The sequence below is a fragment of the Carassius carassius genome, chromosome 46, assembly GCF_963082965.1.
Source record: "Carassius carassius chromosome 46, fCarCar2.1, whole genome shotgun sequence".
Taxonomy (NCBI): Eukaryota; Metazoa; Chordata; class Actinopteri; order Cypriniformes; family Cyprinidae; genus Carassius; species Carassius carassius.
The window spans coordinates 4,527,372-4,550,949 of NC_081800.1; the positions used below are offsets into that span (position 1 = coordinate 4,527,372).

A 23,578-nucleotide genomic window follows, 5' to 3' on the forward strand; every position below is an offset into this window, starting at 1 on the left:
AGCTTTCTGGTAGATGGCAACAGATTTTTATCCAGAATGTCCCGGAATATGAAGTCTGCCAGTACCCCTTGCTGAAAAACACCCCCCTAAACCATGATGCTTCCACCCTCAAACTTAACTGTTGGTATGGTGTTCTTGGGGTGGTGGGCAGTGCCATTTCTTCTCCAAACATGGTGTGTAGAATGACTGCCAAAAGTTTAAATTTTGCTTTCATCTGACCATACTATAGTCTCCCAATAATCCACAGGCTTCTCCAATTTCCGGATTATGGCCCCCACAGTGCTCACAGGAACATTCACTATTTATAACCATTCCCATCAAAATGCTTTTCAATGACAAGATTATGAAGATCTTTGCTTTTACCCATCATGAAGCCTTTCCTGTGTGCCTCCTGGGGAATGAGAAGCCTTTATAGGCCCTCAATTAGGATTAAAGCAGCTGATATCAATTAGTACTGATAGGGGGTAGGGTCTCTCTCTCAATACTGACAGATTTCAGGTGATCTCCTGGCTTTCTATGCCATTTTGCACCTTGTTATCTTCATGTGTTCAATACTTATTCCCTGTGTCATTTCACTTTATTTATTATGACTCAACTTCTGATTTATTTGTATGAATTCAATATTTGGCTTCATGGCTACGTCTGGTGGAAATTTGGTGTCAATAGCCCACTTAGAAATCCCCTTACTGATAAAAAATGCTGATGTGTGAAATACTTATTTTCCCCGCTGTATGTTAAATAGAGTGGGGCTCAACGGGCAACCGTGTCTGACTCCTCATTGTTTCTCCTCATTGTTGGGAGAAAAATTATGTTCGTTTATTTCTTATTTTTACAGCACATGTATTGTTTTTATACATGGAGCTTATCAAATCTAAAGTTTTCCCTCCAATCCCATTTTCCAGTAGTTTTAGGAAGAGTCGAAGAGCGAATCGAAAGCCTTCTCAAAGTCAATAAAGCAAGTAAAGATTTTGGATTTATTTTTGGTATACATGTTTATCAATGATAGTGTGGAGGGTGTAGATGTGGTCCGACATTCTGTGTTTGGGCAGAAATCCAATTTGACTTTTGTCTAGGAATTTGTGGGTTTTGAGAACATTTTGCAATCTTGTATTAATAATCGAACAGAATATTTTGCCCAGGTTGCTATTGACACATATGCCTCTGTAATTGTTTGGCTCATATTTGTCTCCTTGTTTAAAGATTGGTTTAATTAGGCCATGAGTTAGGCCATGATATAAATATAAAAATATAAAAAAAACATGCATAAACATCCATAAATTTTTTTTCAAGAATAATAAATAATAGGTTTCGAAGAGTCTCATTTAAAATAAGTAGAAATAAAACACATTTTCACACACACACACACACACACACACACACACACACACACAAACACACACACACACACACACACACACACACACACACACACACACACACACACACATTTTCATTTCTTTACTGACTTTTTTCATTCTCAATTTTTTTATTCTTTTATTTATTCATTACAAAATATAATGATATCATCCAAGTAGGCAGCCGCATATGCAGCATGGGGCTGCAGAATCTTATCCATGAGCTGCTGAAAGGTAGCCGGTGCCCTGAACAACCCAAACGGAAGGATAACAAATTGGTGTAATCCAAACGGCGTTGTGAAAGCTGTGTTTTCTTTGGATAATTACCAGGACATTTTCAGTTAAATTTACGGAAACTTTACGGACACTTCCTTCAACATTAAAATGGAAATTTCTGTAGATTAACATTTTCTTCCGTACCATAAACAGAAAATCCGTTATGCAGAGATTTAAACATTTTTTAGCATAGGCCTCTTCTGTAGCAAAAAAATCCAGCACAATATGTACAAATTGAACATGGTTTATTTTTACCTCATGTGAACATTCTTAAAATTGCGTTCAGTAGCTTTTATTTGCCTTAAACAGGTGAAGACAAAAATATTATGACATCAATTTAACAATGTGAAAAGCACCATTGAAAATTTTTGTATTATAGAACAATTTTTAGTTTAAACAGCAACATACAGAAAAAAGAAATCATGAACAGGTACTTGTACAATACTGGTGTTGCACCAAATCAGAATCAGAATCAGAATGAGCTTTATTGCCAGGTATGTTCACACATACGAGGAATTTGTTTTCGTGACAGAGCTCCGCAGTGCAACATACCAGCGACAGAACAAAAAACACAATAAGGAATAAAAATACAAAAAAATACAAATAGCTGGGTAAGGATTGACAATATACAAATTGACAATGTATGGCAGGTATATTAAAATGAGCATTTATGTATGTACATGTATATTATGTGGAAAAGTTTTAACTGTACGCTAAGTATGTGTGTTGGATAAATAAGTGTATGTGTATATAAATATAAATATAAGTAGTGTAGTGTGTTCCATGTATGTACATGTATATTATGTGCAAAAGATTTAAGTGTACGCTAAGTATGTGTGTTGGATAAAAAGTGTAGTGTATATAAATATAAATAGTGTAGTGTGTCCCACAGTTATTATCAGCTGTTCATAAGATGGATTGCCTGAGGGAAGAAACTGTTCCTGTGTCTGGTCGTTCTGGTGCTCAGTGCTCTGTAGCGTCGACCAGATGGCAACAGTTCAAAGAGGGAGTGTGCTGGATGTGAGGGGTCCAGAGTGATTTTAACAGCCCTTTTGCTCACTCTGGATAAGTACAGTTCTTGAATAGATGGGAGGATTGTACCGATAATTCGCTCAGCAGTCCGGACTACCCTCTGTAGTCTTCTGAGGTCAGATTTAGAAGCTGAGCTGAACCAGACAGTTACTGAAGTGCAGAGGATGGATTCGATGATGGTGGAGTAGAACTGTTTCAGCAGATCCTGTGGCAGGTTAAACTTCCTCAGCTGGCGAAGGAAGTACAGCCTCTGCTGGGCCTTTTTCACAATGGAGTCAATGTGAATGTCCCACTTTAGGTCCTGAGAGATAGTGGTGCCCAGGAACCTGAATGACTCCACTGCAGTCACAGTGCTGTTCATGATGGTGAGTGGGGGGAGTGCAGGGGGGTTTCTCCTGAAGTCCACGATCATCTCCACTGTTTTGAGCGTGTTAAGCTCCAGGTTGTTGAGAGTGCACCAGACAGCCAGCTCTTTAACCTCCTGTCTGTAAGCAGACTCGTCACCGTCCTGAATGAGGCCGATGAGTGTGGTGTCATCTGCAAACTTCAGGAGCTTGACAGAGGGGTCCTTAGATGTGCAATCGTTAGTGTACAGGGAGAAAAGCAGTGGGGAGAGAACACAGCCCTGGGGAGCTCCGGTGCTGATTGTACGGGTGCTGGATGTGTATTTTCCCAGCCTCACTAGCTGCTGCCTGTCTGTCAGGAAGCTGTTGATCCACTGACAGACGGAGGTGGGCACGGAGAGCTGAGTTAGTTTGGGCAAGAGGAGGTTTGGGATGATCGTGTTGAAGGCAGAGCTGAAGTCCACAAACAGGATCCTCACATAGGTCCCCGGTCTGTCTAGGTGTTGCAGAACATAATGCAGTCCGATGTTTACTGCATCGTCCACAGACCTGTTTGCTCTGTAGGCAAACTGAAGAGGATCTAGCAAGGGTCCAGTGATGTCTTTCAGGTGGGCCAGCACCAGTTTTTCAAATGACTTCATGACTACAGATGTTAGAGCCACAGGCCTGTAGTCATTTAGTCCTGTAATTTTGGATTTATTTGGGATAGGGATGATGGTGGAGCGTTTGAAGCATGAAGGGACTTCGCACAGTTCCAGCGATCTGTTGAAGATCTGTGTGAAGATGGGGGCCAGCTGGTCAGCACAGGATTTCAGACAGGCTGGTGTAACGCAATCTGGGCCTGGTGCTTTTTTCCTTTTCTGCTTCCGGAAGACCTGGCGCACCGCATCCTCGCTGATCTGTATTGCAGGTGTGGGGGAGAGGGGGGATGCAGGAGGTGTGAATGGTGAGAGCGCTTGATTTGAGAGGTGTTCAGGATGGGTTGCAGGAGTTGTGAGTGGTGTGAACAGTTGTTTGGAGAGGTGATCAGGATGGGTTGCAGGAGTTGTGAATGGTGAGAGCGGTTGATTGGAGAGGTGATCAGGATGGGTTGCAGGAGTTGTGAATGGTGAGAGCGGTTGATTGGAGAGGTGATCAGGATGGGTTGCAGGAGCTGTGAATGGTGTGAACAGTTGTTTGGAGAGGCATTCAGGGTTGGTTGCAGGAGTTGTGAATGGTGTGAATGGTTGTGTGGGGAGGTGTTCAGGGCAGGTGATGGGTGTTCTTTCAAACCTGCAGTAAAACTCTTTCAGATCGTCTGCCAGTCACTGATTCTCCACAGTGCTGGGGGGTGGTGTCTTGTGATTGGTGATCTTCTTTAGGCTTTTCCACACTGATGCGGAGTCGTTCAAAGTGAACTGAGTCCTTATTTTTTCAGAATAATTCCTCTTTGCCACTTTGATCTCCTTTTCCAGTGTGTATTTAGCCTGTTTATACAAGACATTGTCCCCCTTCCTGTAAGCATCTTCTTTGGCCTGACGGAGCTGTCTGAGTTTTGCAGTGAACCACGGTTTGTCATTGTTGTAATTTAGTTGAGTCTTGGTAGGAATACACATATCCTCACAGAAACTGATATGATGTTACGGTCTCTGTGAGTTCATCCAGATCGGTGGCAGCAGCTTCAAAAACACTCCAATCAGTGAGGTCAAAACAAGATTGTAAATCCTGCTCTGCTTCATTAGTCCATCTTTTTACAGTCCTTAATACAGGTTTAGCTGATTTTAGTTTCTGCCTGTAGGTCGGTATAAGATGAACCAGAAGGTGATCAGAACGTCCCAAAGCTGCTCGTGGAACAGAGGGAAATGCAATATATTATAATATCCAATATATTACTGTCTCTTGTGGGACAAGTAACATGCTGTCTGTATTTTGGCAGTTCACGGGAGAGATTGGCTTTATTAAAGTCCCCAAGAATGATTAAAACAGAGTCTGGGTGTTGTTGTTCTGTCTCTGTGATCTGCTCAGCGAGTTTCTGTAAAGCTGAGCTCACGTGCGCTTGAGGAGGGATGTAAACACTAACCAGAATGAGCGAGTGAAACTCCCGCGGCGAATAGAACGGCTTGCAGTTAATGAAGAGCGTTTCGAGATTTGAGCAGCACGTCTTCTTTAACACAGTTACATCTGTACACCACCGTTCATTGATGTAAAAGCATGTCCCGCCACCGCGCGATTTCCCCGTTGATTCTGCGTCGCGATCCGCTCTAAACAGCTGAAAGTCCGGCAGATGGAGTGCGCTGTCCGGTATGGTGTCATTCAGCCAAGTTTCCGTGAAACACAGAGCAGCAGAGTGAGAGAAATCTTTATTTGTCCGAGAGAGCAGAAGCAGTTCGTCCGTTTTGTTGGGTAGAGAGCGGAGATTTGCCAGATGGATGCTAGGCAACGGCGTTCGAAATCCGCGTTTTCTGAGTCTCACGTGCGTGCCAGCTCTTTTTCCCCATCTGCGCGTCCTCTTGAAGCGTGTGATCAGCGCAGCCGCTCCGCCGACAAGAATGTCCAGCAAAACATCAGAATAGTCGAAAACCGGTGAAATATCGGGAGATGTGTGTTGCCGAATATCCAGCAATTCGTCCCTGGTGAAACTGGAAATAGTGGTCACAAAGAATACATTTTCAAATACATGGGGTTAAAATAAATACAAAGACAGGGCTGTCATTATAACAATTGCTACAGACTTATAGTCAAAAGTCAAGTGAAATGACACCATTTTCCCGTAGAACACAACATTATTTAAAAAGCACAAAATGTGAATTTTGCGCCCTTCATGCCACTTCCCGCCGAAACGGGTGTGGCCTAGCCCTATAAAGGGAGCTCGAAAAGGCTGACTCACCTGATTTATTTCATCGCCGAAGCGAACCAGAGTGAATCGTACGCACGGCAGAGAACGCAGTACTCGTTCCCTCTTCTAGAGAGAACCGAGGTTACGTTAAGAACCGAGTACGTTCTCTTACGAGAGTTCTCTCGTACTGCGTCTTAGCTAAGACGCTACGGGAACCCGATGTAAAGCGCCGTGCGTGCAGAGATCACACACCAGTAAACCTGGAAGCGACGCCCAGGATTCACAGTGCACAATCACCAGAGGGACTCACAGATAGTCCTAGAACAGGAGGGGGCAGACCCTCCGTCCCATATCTAGCAGCGTCCGTAGACGCGGCAATATGACATCCCATAATCAAGGCAAGGCCTGACCAATGTGGTAATGTGGGTCTTACGCAATACTGCCCATATAACAGTCGGCAGCGCATAGCGCTTGCGATCTCAGAGTTCCAATCAGGACCCTGATTCAACTATACCGACAACAGCTTTCCATGCAGGGCGGGAACCTCTAGGTTATAGAACCTGATAAATGTAGATGGCGAGGCCCATCCTGCCGCCATACATATATCCTGTAAGGAAATCCCACTAGACCACGCCCACAACGAGGCAACGCCTCTTGTGGATTGTGCTCAGATGCCCAGTGGGCACTGAAGGCCCCTGGAAGCGTAAGCTAACGCTATAGCGTCAACAATCCATCTGGATAGGCTCGGTCTCGAAACAGCCATTCCCTTGGAACGTCCACTGAACGAGACAAACAGCTGCTCAGTCTGTCTGAAGACAGCAGAGCGAGACACATAAGTTCTTAAAACCCTAACGGGGCAAAGAATACTCGAGTCTCCATCCTCTTCTGACACCGACAGGGCAGACAGGGAAATAACCTGAGCCCGAAACGGTGTGTTGAGGGATTTCGGCACATAACCGTGCCTAGGTTTGAGTATGACCCTTGAGTCATTAGGCTCAAACTCCAAGCACGTCGGGCTCACCGAGAGCGCGTGCAGGTCACCCACACGCTTCACTGAAGCGAGAGCCAACAAGAACACTGTCTTGAATGACAGATATTTGAGGCTAATAGTTTGGATAGGCTCGAAAGGGGAACCTTTCATGGCCTCCAAAACCGTTGAGAGGTCCCATACACCATTTTCACTTTCGAGGAAGTCCCCAGGCTTACACCTGATTGGTACCAGTCGTTCGCTGTCCAGGGTTTCAAGGCTGTAACACAGCTCTGATTGACCTTGAGATGCAACTGACCGGATATCCACGCTCTGTGCGGCACTCGCGCTTTCAGCCAGAACTGCAAGGGGCGCATGCGGAGCAGGTCCAACTGAAGAACTGGTGATGCTGAGGCCATGAGACCTAGCATCTTCTGAAATTCTCTGAGCGAGAAGGTCGCGCCACAGCGGAGAGAGCTTGCTGCGCGCTGAATGCCCAACGCGCTGTGGCGACAGCCGCGCCTTCATGGAGCGTGAGTCCAGAGATATACCCAAAAACAGTATCGTCTGACTGGGGTTCAGCGAACTCTTCATCCAGTTGACACTGAGACCGAGTTTCTCAAGGTGATCGAGTAAAATGGCCCTGTGTTCCACGAGCTCTGATCGTGATTGAGCCAGAATCAGCCAGTCGTCCAAATAGTTCAGCACTCGCATGCCCCTCTGAGTCTGAGAGGAGCGAGCGCTGCGTCCATGCACCTCGTAAACGTCCCCGGAGCTCGCCCAGCCCTCACTGCCCGAAGCTAGCAGAGAGCACGTGTCCTCTTCCCCCGACGCGGCCCTGAGATCGACTTCCTCGGAAGACGCGGTGGCAGACAGCGGGCGCTGACCATCGGGAAGCGATGCAGGGGAGGCCGGTGAAGCAGGGCGAACCGGCGAGCTCAGTTGAGCTGGAGACGGTTCCGGAATCCGCTGGGAGCGGCGCTTTTTACGGCGCTGCAGCGCAGCGGGGAATGCAGGCTCAGAGAAAAATGCCAAGCGAGTCCTCAGAGTCACCATTGGCAACAGCTCGCAGTGAGGGCATCCGCCGTCAGCGAGCGCGAGCGCTGCATGATCTTGCATGAACCCAGGCAGGAGACACAGATGACGTGACTGTCTCCCTCGCTGAGTGGGGCTCTGCACGAGCCGCAAGAAGGCATCTTTAAAAAGACGCAGCTCTTTTACGAGTGTGTGTCGCAGGGCGAACACACACAGGATAAAAGGAATTGAAAAGGATATGGGCGCCGGAGAGCGCAGCAGGAATGGCAGTGGAAGGCGGCATTGGCCAGCAGCTTCAGGAATGGCTCGTCCCGCTGAGATGCTTATCAGACGACCCATTGCTTCTTCTCGTGATCAACGATGCGTGAGCTTCGCTGAAGAGATGAAAAATCAGGTGAGTCAGCCTTTTCGAGCTCCCTTTATAGGGCTAGGCCACACCCGTTTTGGCGGGAAGTGGCATGGAGCGCCCTCATTGGTCTGATGTTGCATCAGCCTGCGCTCGATAGGCTTAATCAGTTGCCGCAGAGCAGCCAATGAGCAAGCAAACCGTCTCGCCTATGGCTGTGTGCTGCTGCAAATGCCCTTTACAATAATTCAAAATTAAGGATAATTTTTTGCTTCAGTGTATCGTGAAAAGAGACTTTTCCCGTAGCATCTTAGCTAAGACGCAGTACGAGAGAACTCTCGTAAGAGAACTATACAATCCAAATTAAGATCAGGGTCCAAGTGTTTGTGTGCATTTAGTATCTCGTGCCATGTACCCGTTTGAGGAAACTAATTTTGTTTTTTGTTTTTGCTGCATTTTTAGTCCAAGTCCTAAGTTGAGATTTGAAAAAAAAATGAAATTTTACATGGAATCTAGAAGTAGTTCATACATGAGTACTGGAAGCGTAGATTGCCTTCATCTGAACCTTTGACGCTCGTTCAGGATTTCTTCAGAGGAAGACTGTTAATGACAAGAAATGAGAATGAATGAAAAAGTACAGAATAACATGCAGAACAGGTTGAGATTGAATTATTAAGTTCCAGTTTAAACATTGCTTATAAAATTTCTGTTAAGTCATTCAGTTATCTTCAGATCACAAATTAAGATATTTCTGATGAAATTCGAGAGCTCTCTGACCCATGGGGAATGTGTGTGGTGCTGTTGAGGTAGACCCTGCATGCGCTGCACCTTGTTTTCTGGCAAATTAATGCACACGCATCCATAGTGGTACTCTAGTTAATGGTGGCAGACTCTCCCAGGAGAGGATAAATCACTGAATAAAGTTGTAATTTTGGTTACTTTGCACACAAATAGTATTCTTTTTATAAAAAAAAGTAATATTTTTGTAAAAAAAAAAGATGTCACATGGACCATTTTAACAAAGTCCTTACACTATATTTCTGTGCCTTGATCGTGGAAGGGCCCTTGCTGCCTATGCAGGGTCAGAAAGCTTTCAGATTCCATCAAAAATATCTTAATTTGTGTTCTGAAGATGAACAAAGGTTTTACAGGTTTGGAACAACATTAGGGTGAGTGATTAATGACAGAATTTTTGTTTTTGACTGAACTAACCCTTTGATTATTTTCCACTAAAAGGCAACATAAAATGCTTTATAAACAGTTTCATTAGATGTGTTCCTTACATTTGTATGAATTCCAGCGTAGGTGCCATTCTACTCCTGATGTTTATGTTTCAAATAAAACAAAGGGAATTTGTAGCTCAGTCTCAATAGGGGAGGAAATCTTAATTTGTATGACAGCAATCTGGAATCACCAATAACAATAAACAAAGAAATTATAAACAACACATTGTAAATTCAGAAAGCAACATTGATTCAATCTTTCCTACACAAACAACTTCACTAACCAAGTTAACTGAATAAACAACTCAATGACAATTTTTTTGTCAGTGTTGAACATCCCTAATGGTAAATTAATATGGAAACATATGGGTAGTAATTTGAAATATGCAAAATGGCAATGAATGTAGTTCTGTGTTCTAATTTACATTTCACCATTCATGTGTCCAAAATTTTGTTCAAAATGAAAATTCTGTTATATGATTTACATTTGCCATTTTCTACACTAGTTTTAATATGCAAATTAAAAACATTTAGACACTTTATAAGTTTCAAAATTAAAATGAAAATGTATTACCCAAATTGATTAGATATGTTTAACATGTCCAAGCAAAAACTGTAGCAAACTTTTTGACATGCTTTTGACATTTTTCCTAAATGCATTTAGACTTGAGGGTAGAACACATTTTAATCATAATACCTCATAATAATTGTAGCAAAAATGCTGTAAGGATTTCAGAATGTGTTCTGAGCCAAATGAGCAGCAAAATGATTTAAGTCTTTATTTTTCTTAAATGCATTGACTCTTCCATATAAGTCATTTCAATAGCATTTTCATTTAATACCCTGCAATGAATTTAGTTTAAGTCAGTGTGGAGCGCGTTTGGTTGACTGAATATTGACTTATTGTGTGTCCTGTTGCTGAGCCCCACCTTGATGTAGCCTAACGATTGCATTTTCAAAACAAATTTCAAATCCACATTGACTTTTTATTCATCTGGAGGTATTAAGTGAAATGCAATTAAAACATCTTGTATTGTAAGTGTCAATCCACTTCTTCAATGCATTAAGAATAATAGAAATTTAAAACACCACTTTGCAGCACCTTTGGCTCAGAATGCATTCTGAAATTCTCCCTGTATTTTGCAACAATTATCATGCTGTATTATGATGAAAATGCAATCCGAAGTGTCCTACCCCCAAGTCAAAATTTATTTGGGAAAAACTGCATTTAATTGATAATCTTACTACAGCTTTTGCTTGGACATATTAACCATATATAATCAATTTGTGTAATATATGTTCATTTGAATTTTGCAACTTATAAAGCATTAAAAAATGTTTTTATTTTGCATATTAAAACTAGTGTAGGAAATGGCAAATGTAAACTATATATTAGATTTTTCATTTTGCACTAAATATTAAACATTTGCATGGGAAAATGTACATTAAAATACAGAAACACATTGCCATTTTACAGATTGCATTGCCATTTTGCATATTACATTTCTATTTGAATTTTGCTACCCATATGCTTTCATAAATAAAAACTTAATAAATAAAACAGAATACAAACCCATGATAAGAATGCAGAGGGTGATTGGGATGCAAAGTACAGCAGCAATTATGACCTGTCATTAGAAAAGAAAATGAAAAGAAACACCATGAATTTCATGAACTACTGTCCCTCTGGGCTTCTTCGTAAATGGGTCACACTTAGCTTCCTCCCGCCCGAAAACGGGCGAAGCCTTAAAATTGTACTTTACTTTTTCCCAGGATAACCAATCAAATATATTTTTGTTCTATAATGTTTTCTGATTATTATTTAGAATTTTTAGATTTTTTTATGATACTTTGCATTAATTATATAATTTTTATGAGCTATTTTTTCCATTAGAATTAATATATCATTTTTTATTTTATATTTATTTAAAAAAAAAATTCAATAAATGCAGCATTTCACATCAAAATAGAGTGCCAGCCTAAAAAAAAAATGTTCCAGGAGAAGAACTTCATCTAGTGGCTTTAAAAAATAGCCACTTTTGTTTAATGTCCTGTACCAGCCTGTAGGCTGTCTATAGCTTCCTATATATCCTATATAGAAAGGCTTTTTGATTCCTTTTGTTGTTTTAGACATGATTTCTCTATCTTATTCGTTTTTTTTTATTTAGATATACATTTAGATATTCTAAAAGATGATTACTTTATTTTCTTAACAAAAATGTTTAGATAAGTATCAGGTTTTGCATTATGATTACAATCAAACTATAGCATTTGGTTAGAAAGGGAACACAATGTGTGTGTGTGTATGTGTGTGTGTGTGTGTGTGTGTGTGTGTGTGTGTGTGTGTGTGTGTGTGTGTGTGTGTGTGTGTGTGTTGCATTTGAGCGAGAGTCTCTTTTTGTATTTTTTATTTATTTATTTTTGAATATTCTCAAAATTTGCTGTTGCAGTCTTACCAGTCTCTCTCTCTCTTTCTCTCTCTCTCTCTCTCTCTCTCTCTCTGTGTGTGTGTGTGTGTGTGTGTGTGTGTGTGTGTGTGTGTGTGTGTGTGTGTGTGTGTGCATTTGAGCAAGTTTTATTTTTTCATTTATTGATTTTATGTGGAATATTCTACAAATTTGCTGTTGCAGTCGCCAGTTTATCTGTGTATGTGTGTGTGTGTTTGTGTGCGTGGGTGTGTGTGTGTGTGGGGGGGGGTCTTATTTGCACTCTTGATGTTCTAGAGTGTCACCCCTTCATTGCTGTACACTTTTTTTCAGCACAGTCGCTGATCTGTAGCTTGTACCACCAAAAGTTTCTCTGAGTTTTCCTATTTTTTCGTATTTCCCATTCATTTCCTATGTCGCCCGTTTTCGGGCGGGAGGAAGCTAAGTGTGACTTTTTTTTTTACGACCCTTTAACATATCAGAATCATCTCCTTGATTTTTTTGTGTGTTCATATAGGTAATACAACAAAAGTCACCAAGTTTCATACCCATCCGATGAAGCAAAAAAATTAAACATTTCAAAACGTTCAAGTTTTCGCCCGTTTTCGGGCGAAGAAGCCCAGTTATTAAAACATGACTCACATCGACGGACATCTGACACAGACCCAACTCTTTACATCAGTCAAGACTTATTTAAGACTCACTCGCCAAATATTCTCATTTTGACAATTTTGCGTGCTTTTGTATGTGTACGTGAGAGAGAACTCGATGCGCTCCTGGCGCGCTCTCTGAAGCGGCATTCTCTGCACGTGCACTATGTGTGCGTTCACGGACAGTGTGCCAGTAAAGTTACAGAATTAACTTATCGAGTGTGTGTGTGTGTTTAACATAAACAAGCTGATAAAATGTCTAAGCCTACCTCTTTCGGCAGAAAAGGTGTGTTATCCTTGAAGAACTCTGTGATGTCAGATCTTCTCCTGGTCGTATAATCTATTTTAAAACATAAAGTCGTAATGTTAATTGTGTCTTCTTTTCTTGCCCATTACTCTGCCAGCTCCTGTTGAAGGCATAAAGCGCTCTAAACACAGTTGTAAGTTACCGCACTTCAGATTTAACGTTATCACAGCTGCTCAATATCATCCCTGTAACATTAATATTCTGGATGCTTTACGAGATGCTCATTAATAAAAAAAACGTTACACTGCATTAACAACAATAAAAAGTTAATAAACCTTTATTTATAAAATTGAAAGAGAGTACTCTAACACGTACCTCCACGCTGTGTAATGTTAGAAGTGTAAGACGAGACGGTAACTTAACGTTATGCTGAAAATGTTGAATGCGACGGCTCCGACATCCATTTGCCAAACAAGCCATGCAGCAACTAAGTTAACGTTACAGTTTGTTACATTTAACAAAACATAATTTACAAAGGAAGAGTAAGAACCATTCTCAAAATCCAAGTCCGACTTTAAAATGAGATTTTGACCGAGACTATCTTCGTGAATAATGGTGCCTGCTCAAGCACTTGTTACGGATCGCGAACGTGACCGGACGATGACTGAGTGCGTGTGTGTGGCTTTTATGGTGCAGCGCTGATGAGTGGGTGATGAGGAGCAGGTGGTGATGGTTCAGAATTCAGGTGAGGGTGTGTGCTGTGATTGTGTGGAGGTGGAACCTGGCGTGTTTGTAACAGTACCCCCCTCCCCAGGGCCCGCTCCTGAGGGCCGTGGACCCCGATGACGTGGTGGGCGTCCTCTTCCCCTGGGAGCTGGTCGATTGGGATGAGTGGAATGGAAGGCGTTCAGTAAGGCGGGATTCAAGATGCCGTTGCGTGGGACCCAGGAACGTTCCTCTGGACCGTATCCCTCCCAGTCCACTAGGTATTCCAGCTGTCCATCACGCCGCCGGGAGTCCAGGATGTCCTTGACCGTATAAGCTGCGCCGTCATCTAGGAGGAGAGAAGGGGGGTCTTCCGTCTTGCCAGGTTCTGTGGAGGGAGAAACAGAAGGATGGTGAGGTTTTAGGAGTGACACATGGAATGTGGGGGGAATCCGGTACTCAGAAGGAAGCTGGAGTTTATAAGTAACCGGATTGATCTGCTGGGTGATGGTAAACGGGCCAATGAATCTGGGACTGAGCTTGCGGCAGGGTAGACGCAGGCGGATGTCCCGGGTGGATAGCAAGACCTTCTGACCGGGTTGGTACTGGGGGGCCTCGGGCAGATTTGGAGCGGGCAGAGGATGGAGTTTGCCAGATGGTAGGTGGCGAGGGCTCTTGGACATGGCGCAGCTGGTACATCCACTCACGTACCTTCTGACATCCGAGTCCATGTTGGGCCACCAGAAGCGTTCCCGTAGCAACGAGAGGGTTTCATTGACCCCCGGGTGACCAGTGCCAAGCGATGTATGGGTGGAGTGGATAAGTGGGGTGCGCCGTGTCCTGGGGATTTACAGGTGTCCTGGTGGGCAACCCGGCGGGGTGCTGTTGGGAGGTTCGGGAGGAGGGAGAGTCTCAGCTGACCAGGTAATAGGAGCGACTATGACCTTGTCCAGGAGGATGGGTTCCGGATTCTCTGACTTCTCTTCGGGGGCATAACACCTGGTCAGAGCATCGGATTTCACGTTTTTTACCCCTGTGCGGTAGGACATGGTAAATTGGAAGCGGGTGAAGAATAACGCCCAGCGGGCCTGTCTGGGATTAAGTCGCTTGGCCGCTCTTAGATATTCCAGGTTCTTGTGGTCAGTGACATCTTGAAACGGATGTTTGGCTCCCTCTAACCAATGTCTCCACTCCTCCAGGGCTAGTTTGATGGCTAGCAACTCCCGATTCCCGATGTCATAGTTTACCTCCGCCAGGTTGAGTTTCCTTGAGAAGAAGGCACATGGATGGAGGTGGCTGGGAGTCCCCTGCTGCTGGGAAAGGACCGCTCCGGTTGTCAAGGCGTCCACTTCCACTACAAATGAGAGATCAGGGTCCGGATGTACGAGGAGTGGGGTGTTCGTGAAGGCTTGCTTGAGGGCTTGGAAGGCTTCTGTGGCGGTAGGAGTCCAGGAGAGAGACTTGGGTTTCTAACGGAAAAGGTTGGTGAGAGGGCTGGTGATTGTACTGAAATTTTGAATGAATCGTCTATAGAAATTGGCAAAGCCAAGGAATCGTTGCAGCTCCTTGATAGTGGTAGGAATGGGCCAGTCCCTGACTGCGCTCACCTTCTCTTCGTCCATCCAGATGCCACTGCGGTCGATGGTATACCCAAGGAACTGCACTGAGGGCTGATGAAATGAACATTTCTCTGCCTTTAGATAGAGCTGGTAGTCCCTCAGGTGTTGCAGGACCTCCGCAAAGTGGCGCTGATGTTCGGCCAGGCTCCAGGAGTAAATCAAGATGTCATCTATGTAAAGTAGGACGGACTAGTGGAGGAAATCCCGGAGCAACACATGTATGAAGTCCTGGAATACTGAGGGGGCGTTAACAAGCCCATACGGCATGATGCAGTACTCATAGTGGCCAGTAGGGGTGATGAAGGCGGTCTTCCACTCGTCCCCCTCACGTATCCGGATGAGGTTATACGCGCTGCGGAGGTCCAACTTGGTGAATACAGTGGCACCACGGAGATGTTCCAGGGCCGCTGGGACGAGGGGAAGTGGATACCGGAACTTTAACGTTATCTTATTCAATGCTCTATAATCAATGCATGGTCGTAAGCCTCCGTCCTTTTTAGCCACGAAGAAGAAGCTGGAAGCAGCAGGGGGGGCAGATGGGCGAATGTATCCTTGTGCCAGCGCCTCCTTGATGTAGTCCTCCATGGCCTTCTCCTCGGGGACGGATAGGGGATATATCCGTCCCTTTGGCACTGGCTCACCCGGCAGCAGATCTATAGCAAAGTCCCACGGCCGGTGTGGAGGCAGCTTGGAGGCCCGCTTAGGGCATAAGACATCGCTGAAGGGGGCGTAGCACTGAGGAATGGAGATGGATTGGTTCTCGACAGGGCTTTCGATAGACGTGGAGTAGACTGGTAGTGGTTCGGGGGAATGTTCCATTGGGACAGGGCAACCGGAGATACATGATTGGAAACAAGCTCCGCCCCACTTCAGGATCTCTCCTGTCTTCCAGGAGATGACTGGGTTATGCTGCTCCAACCATGGTCGCCCTAGGATTACGTCAGCGGTGGAATCCTCCAGAACCAGCAGATGGATTTCCTCATGGTGCAGAAGTCCAATTTGGAGGGAGATGGGACCCACACAGTGATTTATGTATTTTTGCTTAACGGCTTGCCGGTGATTGTGCAACCGCACTCGGGGTTCCAGTCCTTGGCGGTAAGTCGTTAGCAAGGCCTGTTCGTTCCATCCACTGGAGACCGCCAGAGTTCGGAACTACAAGGCATATTCATTGACAGACATCTTCCCTTGTTTTAAATTGTTTCTCACCTATCGAAAAATCCCAGGCAGGTCTGCCGAAAACTTCTCGAAAATAGTCAATGAAGCTAGAATATGACTGAATAACTGGGTTATTTTGAGTCCAGAGTGAATCTGCCCACAGTAGTGCTTTGCCTTGCAATTGGGAAATAATAAAGGCTACCTTAGAGCGATCCGTTGGGTATGAGAGCGGTTGCATCTCCAGGCCCAGAGAACACTGAAGGAGGAATCCGCTGCATTCCTCTGCCGAGCCAGAGTAGGGCGCCGGCCTAGCCATGGGACTGGCGTGCACGGCAGGTGAAGGAGTGATAACGGGATCGGCGGAAGTGCTCGCTGGTGGTGGAGCCTCTCCATGTATCGGCTGAACTACCAGAGCCCCTCCTCGTCTCTGCGGAACTTCCAGAGCCTCGTCACGTCTCAGCCGAACTCTCTGAGCGCTCGACTGATCTTGTAGTGGCCACGGAGGCCACCCTTTACTTGTTCATGTTCTCTATTTCAGACTTGCCTAACCAGACTTGCTCTAAAAAAATATTTAATTGTGGTAAAAAAAAAATTCAAGGCACTTCAGTGTCTATAACTTTTAATAGTTTTGAGCATCATCAAATCTGGTTGATAGAAAGTAAAGCCCAAAGGGTCTTCTTTCCAAAGACACCAATTATGTTTGTAACACACTGAAGTAGGAAACTGTTACAATTATAAGTTTGGTAGAGCACTTTCAGCTGTGAGTCCCATAATGGAGGGTGCTGGCTAACAGGTTAAAAATCAATTACAAATGGTAAAATCATGTTATGCTACTCCTGTGTGTTTTTCTGATAATTCCATGGTTATTGCAAATGTGATTATAAGCTTTTTAAAAATTAAAATTGCTTATTGGATTTTAAATAGTGCTTTGTTACAAGATTTGAATTTTAAGCAGGTTTTGGAGTTTTTCTGGAAGGCATGGATAGGAAAGAAGGCAGTGTTTTCAAGTGTGCAGAAATGGTGGGATCTGGGTAAAAAGCAAATACAGCAATTACATACGTGTTCAATACAATTTCAATGTTACCCAGAATTTGGTTGTTAAAATGAGAGCTCTGGAAAATGATATTGTGGACCTTCAAAATATAGGTGATTTTTCAGGAAATGAAGTGAAATCTCTAATTGGAAAGAAAGCAGAATTAAGGGATCTGCTGGGTATTAAATATTGTTTTATTAACAAGATTCGGGAGGAGCGTGTCAGATACTTAGCCTAATCAACACAGGTGGACCATAATCAAGTAATCAATCCCAAAGTATAAATATCGCTGACTTACCTCTATCCATTGACGGTTTATCAGCATCCCTCCTCCACCCCATCTCCTCACTTTGAGTTCACTTTATAAATAGACGGGGAAGGGGGGGTACTCTAAGTTCTGGCCATTCCCGAGCTCGGAGCCCTTCCCTGGACAGCACGCCAAATATGCATACCATACCTCAGCTAATTATATGTAAGCGTGAACTTGTGAAAGCACAGAGGGCATTGATCAGATCTCGGTTTCAGAATTTTTCTGAAATGGATGCTCTATCCAAGTTTTTTTCAGCCTGGAGAAGAAAAATGGCCAAACTGCTGCTGTACGCAGGAGGGCGGCTGAGTTTTATGAAGAGTTATTTAAATGAGAGTATGAAGAAGACCATGGGCTATTGCAGAATTATTTCGGAGGCCTAAACCAAGTGCAGGAAGAGGCAAAAGAAGGTTTGGGGAGCCAACTTTTTCTATGAGAATTACGTGCAGCTTTAATGAACATGGAAAATGGTCGGGCTCCAGGGTTAGATGGTCTATCTGTTTATTTCTATAAAGCATTCTGGGATCTGTTGGGCAATGACTTGGTGGAAGTTTTCTGTGAAAGCATTGCTGGAGGATGACTGCTTTTGAGCTGCAGGAGGGCAGTATTGACCCTTTTACCTAAGAAAGGAGATCTAAAAGAAATCAAAAACTGGAGGCCAGTTTCTTTGCTTTGTGTGGATTTTAAGATTTTATCGAAAACGCTAGCCAACAGGTTGAGAAAAGTGATGGAGCAAATCATACATGCGGATCAGTGGTACTGTGTACCAGGCAGATCTATCTTAGATAATATTGGGTTAATCAGAGATATTTTTTATATAGCCAAGATTACAGGTCAAAATTTTGGTTTGATCTCATTAGATCAAGAAAATGCCTTTGACCGAATTGAGCACCAATATTTATGGAATGTACTTTAGAGTTTTGGGTTTCCTCCAAATTTTATTTTAAAGTATTGTATAGTGACATTGAAAGTGTAGTAAAGGTCAATGGTGGCTTAAGTACCCATCAAAAAACCTGGTACAATATGTGTCCTTGGGCTAAAATCAAATGATAACTAAACATACGCTGCTAAAACGCATGTTGAGAAACTAACCTTGGATGCTACAACACTGTTTTCACCACCTGGAGGCTTTTAGATGGACCCAGCCACAGCAGAAAGCCTCGTAACTTTCCAAAGACTTGTGGCTTTTAAACTCCTGCATTGTGTAGTAACTAACACCAAAAACAAGATAATTCTCAATGTCCATACACTGCTGTTTTGCGCTTGGTGTAACCTAAAAAAAACTGTATTCCATTGTTCCTATGTTTCCCATATGTATCGTGTGAGGTATTGGAGCAGTTTTTAACGCAGCAGTGACTTCCAGGCATGGTAAAAACAGTGCAGAATTGCAAAAACCTCCTCTACTACAGAGTTAACAACACATGTAAACAATCATGTTTTGCTGCCGGTGTCCTGCCAACATGGCAGAGACTGTGATATCGAGGGGAGGGGCTCTGTACTATGACGACAACTCCTCACTCTCAATAGTGGAAATTCATGGTAAGGTGTCTTCAGCAAAGGTGAATTGGTCAAAAAATTTAGCATTAGAAGTAGGTAGCTGGGACCAAAGGAAACCAAGGTTTCCATGCGGATTGTCATGGGTTACTTAGGGTGTTAAATATTTTTTTGTGTTTTTGGGAAAACAACATTTTGTAATTAAGAATTGGGATGGAGTTTTGGAGATGGTTGAAGGAAAGTTAAAAAGATGGAAGTGGCTTTTGCCACGACTGTCATATAGAGGATGTATTTTAATCATTAACAATTTGGTTGCAGCAACCTTATTTCATCGTCTGGCAGTACTGGAGCCACCTGTGGGTCTTTTATCAAGAATTCTAGCTTTAATTGTTGATTTTTCATGGAATAAGATGCACTGGGTACCACAATGCATTTTATATTTGACAAGGGATGAGGGTGGGCAGGGTCTTTTGCATCTAGAAAGTCGTAAAAAGGCTTTTAGATTGCAGTTTATTAAAAAAATTTTGTATGGTCAAAGAAATGCATGGACAGCAGGGATAAGTATTATTTTGGAAAAAGCAGGAGGTTTGGAACTAAATAAAAACACTAAATGTGAAATGGGAGAAATAAATGAATTTCCATTGTACTACCGCAGTGTCCTTAAGACATGGTCATCACTAAGGAATGTAAGGACTATGTCTATCCCATCACTTCATTTGTTACTTGAAGAACCTTTAATCAAATGGAAGGCTGGATGTTGTTGGACAGATAATGCCTGGAATGTCAAGAATCTCATAACAGCAAAAATGGCTTTGAAAATATTGATGCTGCGGCGAAATGTTTGGGACTCAAATCACAGAGAATGGTGGGTCTTTTTTTTGGATAAGATGAAAGAAGTTTTGGATGAAGACTTTTAATCAGGAATTTTGATAATGAACGATTTGAACCTGAAGAAAGTGACATTTGTCCAAATATGGACATTTTATCAGCGTTTACAGAAGAAGAATATCATCATGAATTAAATGCATCTAGAACGCTAGAGGGGTTGGATTTTTGTTCTGTAAATGGGAAAAAGTTGTATGAATTATGTGTTAAAGTGTTAAACAAGAAAAAATTAAAGGGGGGGTAGAAACACCCTGGGCTGCTCATTTTGGGGTTTAGACGAACTGTAAACCTGTGTGGAGAAGAATGTACAAGCCACCATTGACCAAATCTAATGGGGATTTGCGGTGCAGGATACTGCACAGTATTGTTGCTGTAAATTCATTTGTTAGTATTATTAATTCAGCAGTTGATAGTAAATGTCCTTTTTGTGAACAGAGGGAAACCATTTTTCACTGTTTTGTACATTGTGATAGGCTTAAAAGTCTATTTTTGATGCTTAATTTCATGTTTGTCGATTTAAAGGTGATTTTTTTCTAAGCTAGGGTTTATTTTTGGTTTTAGGTTTGAAAAAGAAAAGAGAAAGAAAGGACAACTTACTAACTTTGTAATTGGAAAAGTGAAAATGGCTATTTATTTGACAAGAAAGGAAAACAAGAGAAGGGGCAGTTGGTAGGGTGGTTGTACATGTTTTTAAGAGTCTAATAAAAGTAAGTACATTTTATAAAAATATGAAGAATATTGTAGAATTTGAAATGTATGGGTTTACAAAGAAATGTTATGCTCTGTTAAGGATGGAGAACTAATTTTTGCTAAGTGTCTTGAGTGAAGTATATGTTTGTTAATTGTTTTTAATGGTTAAGAATAAAGTTTTATAAAATCTCTCTCTCTCTTTGTCTCTCTCTGTCTCTGTCACAGGGGATTGTGGGTAGCGGGAAGAGTGTGGTGTTTAAGCACACGTGCAAAAACTTTTCTGTTTCCTTTCTAAACTTTCATTGTTTATAGTCATTTAAAATTTTTACGTAAAGATTGTTAAAGTATTTACCCACAGATTGCGCCTAGCGCATGATTGGAAATGGAGTCAAACAACACTTTTTCGCGTTTAACTTGGATAGACAGACATGCTCGGATAACGCGGATTCAAGTGCATGCCGCAGGAGAACATGAACATTGAACATTGACGTACTACTAGCCTTCAGTCAGAAGATTGGTGGTTTAAATATTAAGTCAGCTGCTAGGATGAACAAAGCACTTGTTGTTTTTCTTACTGACTTTGAAATGGTTAATGAATTAATCAAGACAGGGCTTGAAGTAAACAATATGTTTTTACAATTACTGCCATTATCGAGTCCCTCCAAAATAGTAGTTCTTTCCAATGTACTGCCATTCAAAAAAGATGAAACTTTGAAAGGAATACTTGAATATTACAGTAAATTAACTGCGCCGATCAGTATGATCCCTTTAGGGCTCAAAAATCCTTACATAAAGCACATGGCCTTCCGACGATTCACGTATCTAATACCGAACAGACAATATGACCGGAGGCCTGTTGCACAAAACTAGGATAAGGGATTAAGCCAGGATATCTTGGTGATCCTGGCTCAATTGATCCGTAATCCGGTTGCACTTAACAATGACTTGGTTGTACTGATTGCTGGGAAAATAAAAAAAACCTTAGAAAGATGCCACCGTCCTGTGTGCTCACAATAAGAGCTCATATGTCATGGCTCACTTGACTTTACGAGAATATACCTAATTTTTATTTTGAGCTGTGTCATCTTCTTGGAGCTGGGGGAGGAAAGAAAAATAATGATTAATACATTTGTGTTACAGTTAGCATACAGTGTACATTGAAGGCATATCTCACCTCCCTCTCAAGTTTTTTTATTTCAAGGTCCAGTTTCCTAATTGTCCTCTTTTTTATGTCGGACTCCAGTGCAAGATTTTCCATCTTTTTCTTCTTGTACTGAATGTCTATGTCTGCCAGTTCTATTTGGCGCCGGAGTTGGTTGCCATACAACTTTCTGATAGCTTGTGAGCTCTGTGAACAATACAATTAGCGCAGCTGGAATTTGGCAGGATCTGGTGTCCTTTTATTAATACGCACTATGTTGCCAGGCTGGTTTTCCCACTGTATAGCATCTGGGTCCTGTAAAAGAAATTAGATTTTTTGATTTTGATGTACCACTGTAGAGTAAATAGTACTTTCACAGTCTTAACATGATACCTCATGCCTTCTGGAATCCAGAGAGATGGTCTCCTCCTCATCATCGTCTCCATCATGTGCTGTTGCTGCTGCACTGGGGCTTTCACCCTATCACATTTAATCGGATTCATATTGAAGCTAGTAGACAAGACATGCCAGGCCTACAGTATGCCTTTGATGGAGTACTCACTGGATCAGCATCGTCTGGTGCTTGTGCTGGTGGCTCTAACAGGAACACAGTGCTGCCAGACACTGCAAGGCAATAGGTAAACCAAAGTCAGACAGTCCAAATTGATTCAATATGAATGTGGTTGTATCCCATGTAGAGATGGAAGGACATACCTTGAATGAAGCGGGTGGCATCTTGGGAGAAACCTATGCTCGTCTCTTTCCCCCCAGGGATCCCCTCTAAGACGGGCCTGCCTTTATTTAGCTCCAAGGCCATGTCCTCTGCTGGGGTAAGGTCAGCCTTTGGTGACCCACCACCTGTGCCTTGTCTGTGGGTATTCTTTTTCACTGCTAAAACAGTACAGACAATGTGTGAGCAGGCACCTTCTGGGTACAATATATGCTTGTGCTTTGTTCCATACCATTCTGCAGAATGTTCTTGTATTTGATTTTGACCTGCTGCCATGTCCGTTTTGGCCCGTTCATGTTTAATCTACATCACACGCACACACACACACACATTATTTATCACAAGAACATTTGATGGAGTCACACTGCAAAAAATGACTTGGTATTTTTGTCTTGTTTTCGGTAAAAATATAAAAAAAATCTTAAATAAATATGTATTTTCTTGATTTGCTAAATGACCTAGCAAAATAAGTATAGTTTAGACAAAAAATATAAATTTTAAGTAAATGTGTGCTTAAAACAAGCAAAAAAATAAAAAATCTGTCAATATAATAAGAAAAATTCTCTTGAAATAAGTTTACTTTTCCCATAAAGACTTCACTGGAAAAGTTTCACTGGCAGATTTTTTTGCTTATTTTCCTAGGTAATTTAACTCAAGAAAATATTTAAGATTTTTTTTTAGATTTTTTTTTTACTGAAAACAAGACAAAAATACTAAGTAAGAAAGACATTTTTGCAGTGCAGTGAGCAACTGACCTTGGGTCCTTTGAAAGGCGCTATATAAATTAAAGTGATTATTATTATAGCTCATCTATTTATTCAATTAAATTTTCATTTATATAGCACTTTTCACAATTTTTTCATTCTGTCAAAGCAGCTTTACATTAATAAAAGCAGGAGAAACACACAAAAAAAACGGTGGACAACATAAGAAGCAGAGTACAACGGCTAAGATTAAACCGTAGCTACTGAGCGTAGTAACGTTAAATAATAATGTAAGGCTTTAATAATAATTTATCATAGCTTTATACAGTGTGATGGAGTTACTTTACACAATTTCACTCATATCTGCAGGGCATTTCAATTAAAAATTTAACCGTTTCA

General features: G+C 42.3%; 1 protein-coding gene across 1 annotated transcript; it reads right to left on the reverse strand.

Moving 5' to 3' along the window:
• Nucleotides 1-21,546: 21,546 nt before the first annotated feature.
• On the reverse strand, nt 21,547-23,055 carry LOC132129645 (uncharacterized). Its single transcript, XM_059541285.1, has 6 exons — nt 22,708-23,055; nt 22,460-22,636; nt 22,308-22,369; nt 22,139-22,225; nt 22,019-22,060; nt 21,547-21,952 (listed from the first exon to the last, which is right to left on the reverse strand). The coding sequence occupies exons 1-6, from the start codon at nt 22,769-22,771 to the stop codon at nt 21,725-21,727; spliced, it is 660 nt and encodes a 219-aa protein (XP_059397268.1). The 5' UTR covers nt 22,772-23,055; the 3' UTR covers nt 21,547-21,724.
• Nucleotides 23,056-23,578: the final 523 nt, after the last annotated feature.

What these genes read in the sequence shown, in the direction of transcription:
- LOC132129645 (XM_059541285.1), bottom strand. Translation starts at nt 22,771, where the DNA reads ATGAACGGGCCAAAACGGACATGGCAGCAGGTCAAAATCAAATACAAG. An exon ending in TGCCACCCGCTTCATTCAAG is followed by an intron (nt 22,370 to 22,459) that starts GTATGTCCTTCC and finishes ATTGCCTTGCAG; the next exon opens with TGTCTGGCAGCACTGTGTTC. An exon ending in CACCAGACGATGCTGATCCA is followed by an intron (nt 22,226 to 22,307) that starts GTGAGTACTCCA and finishes TAAATGTGATAG; the next exon opens with GGTGAAAGCCCCAGTGCAGC.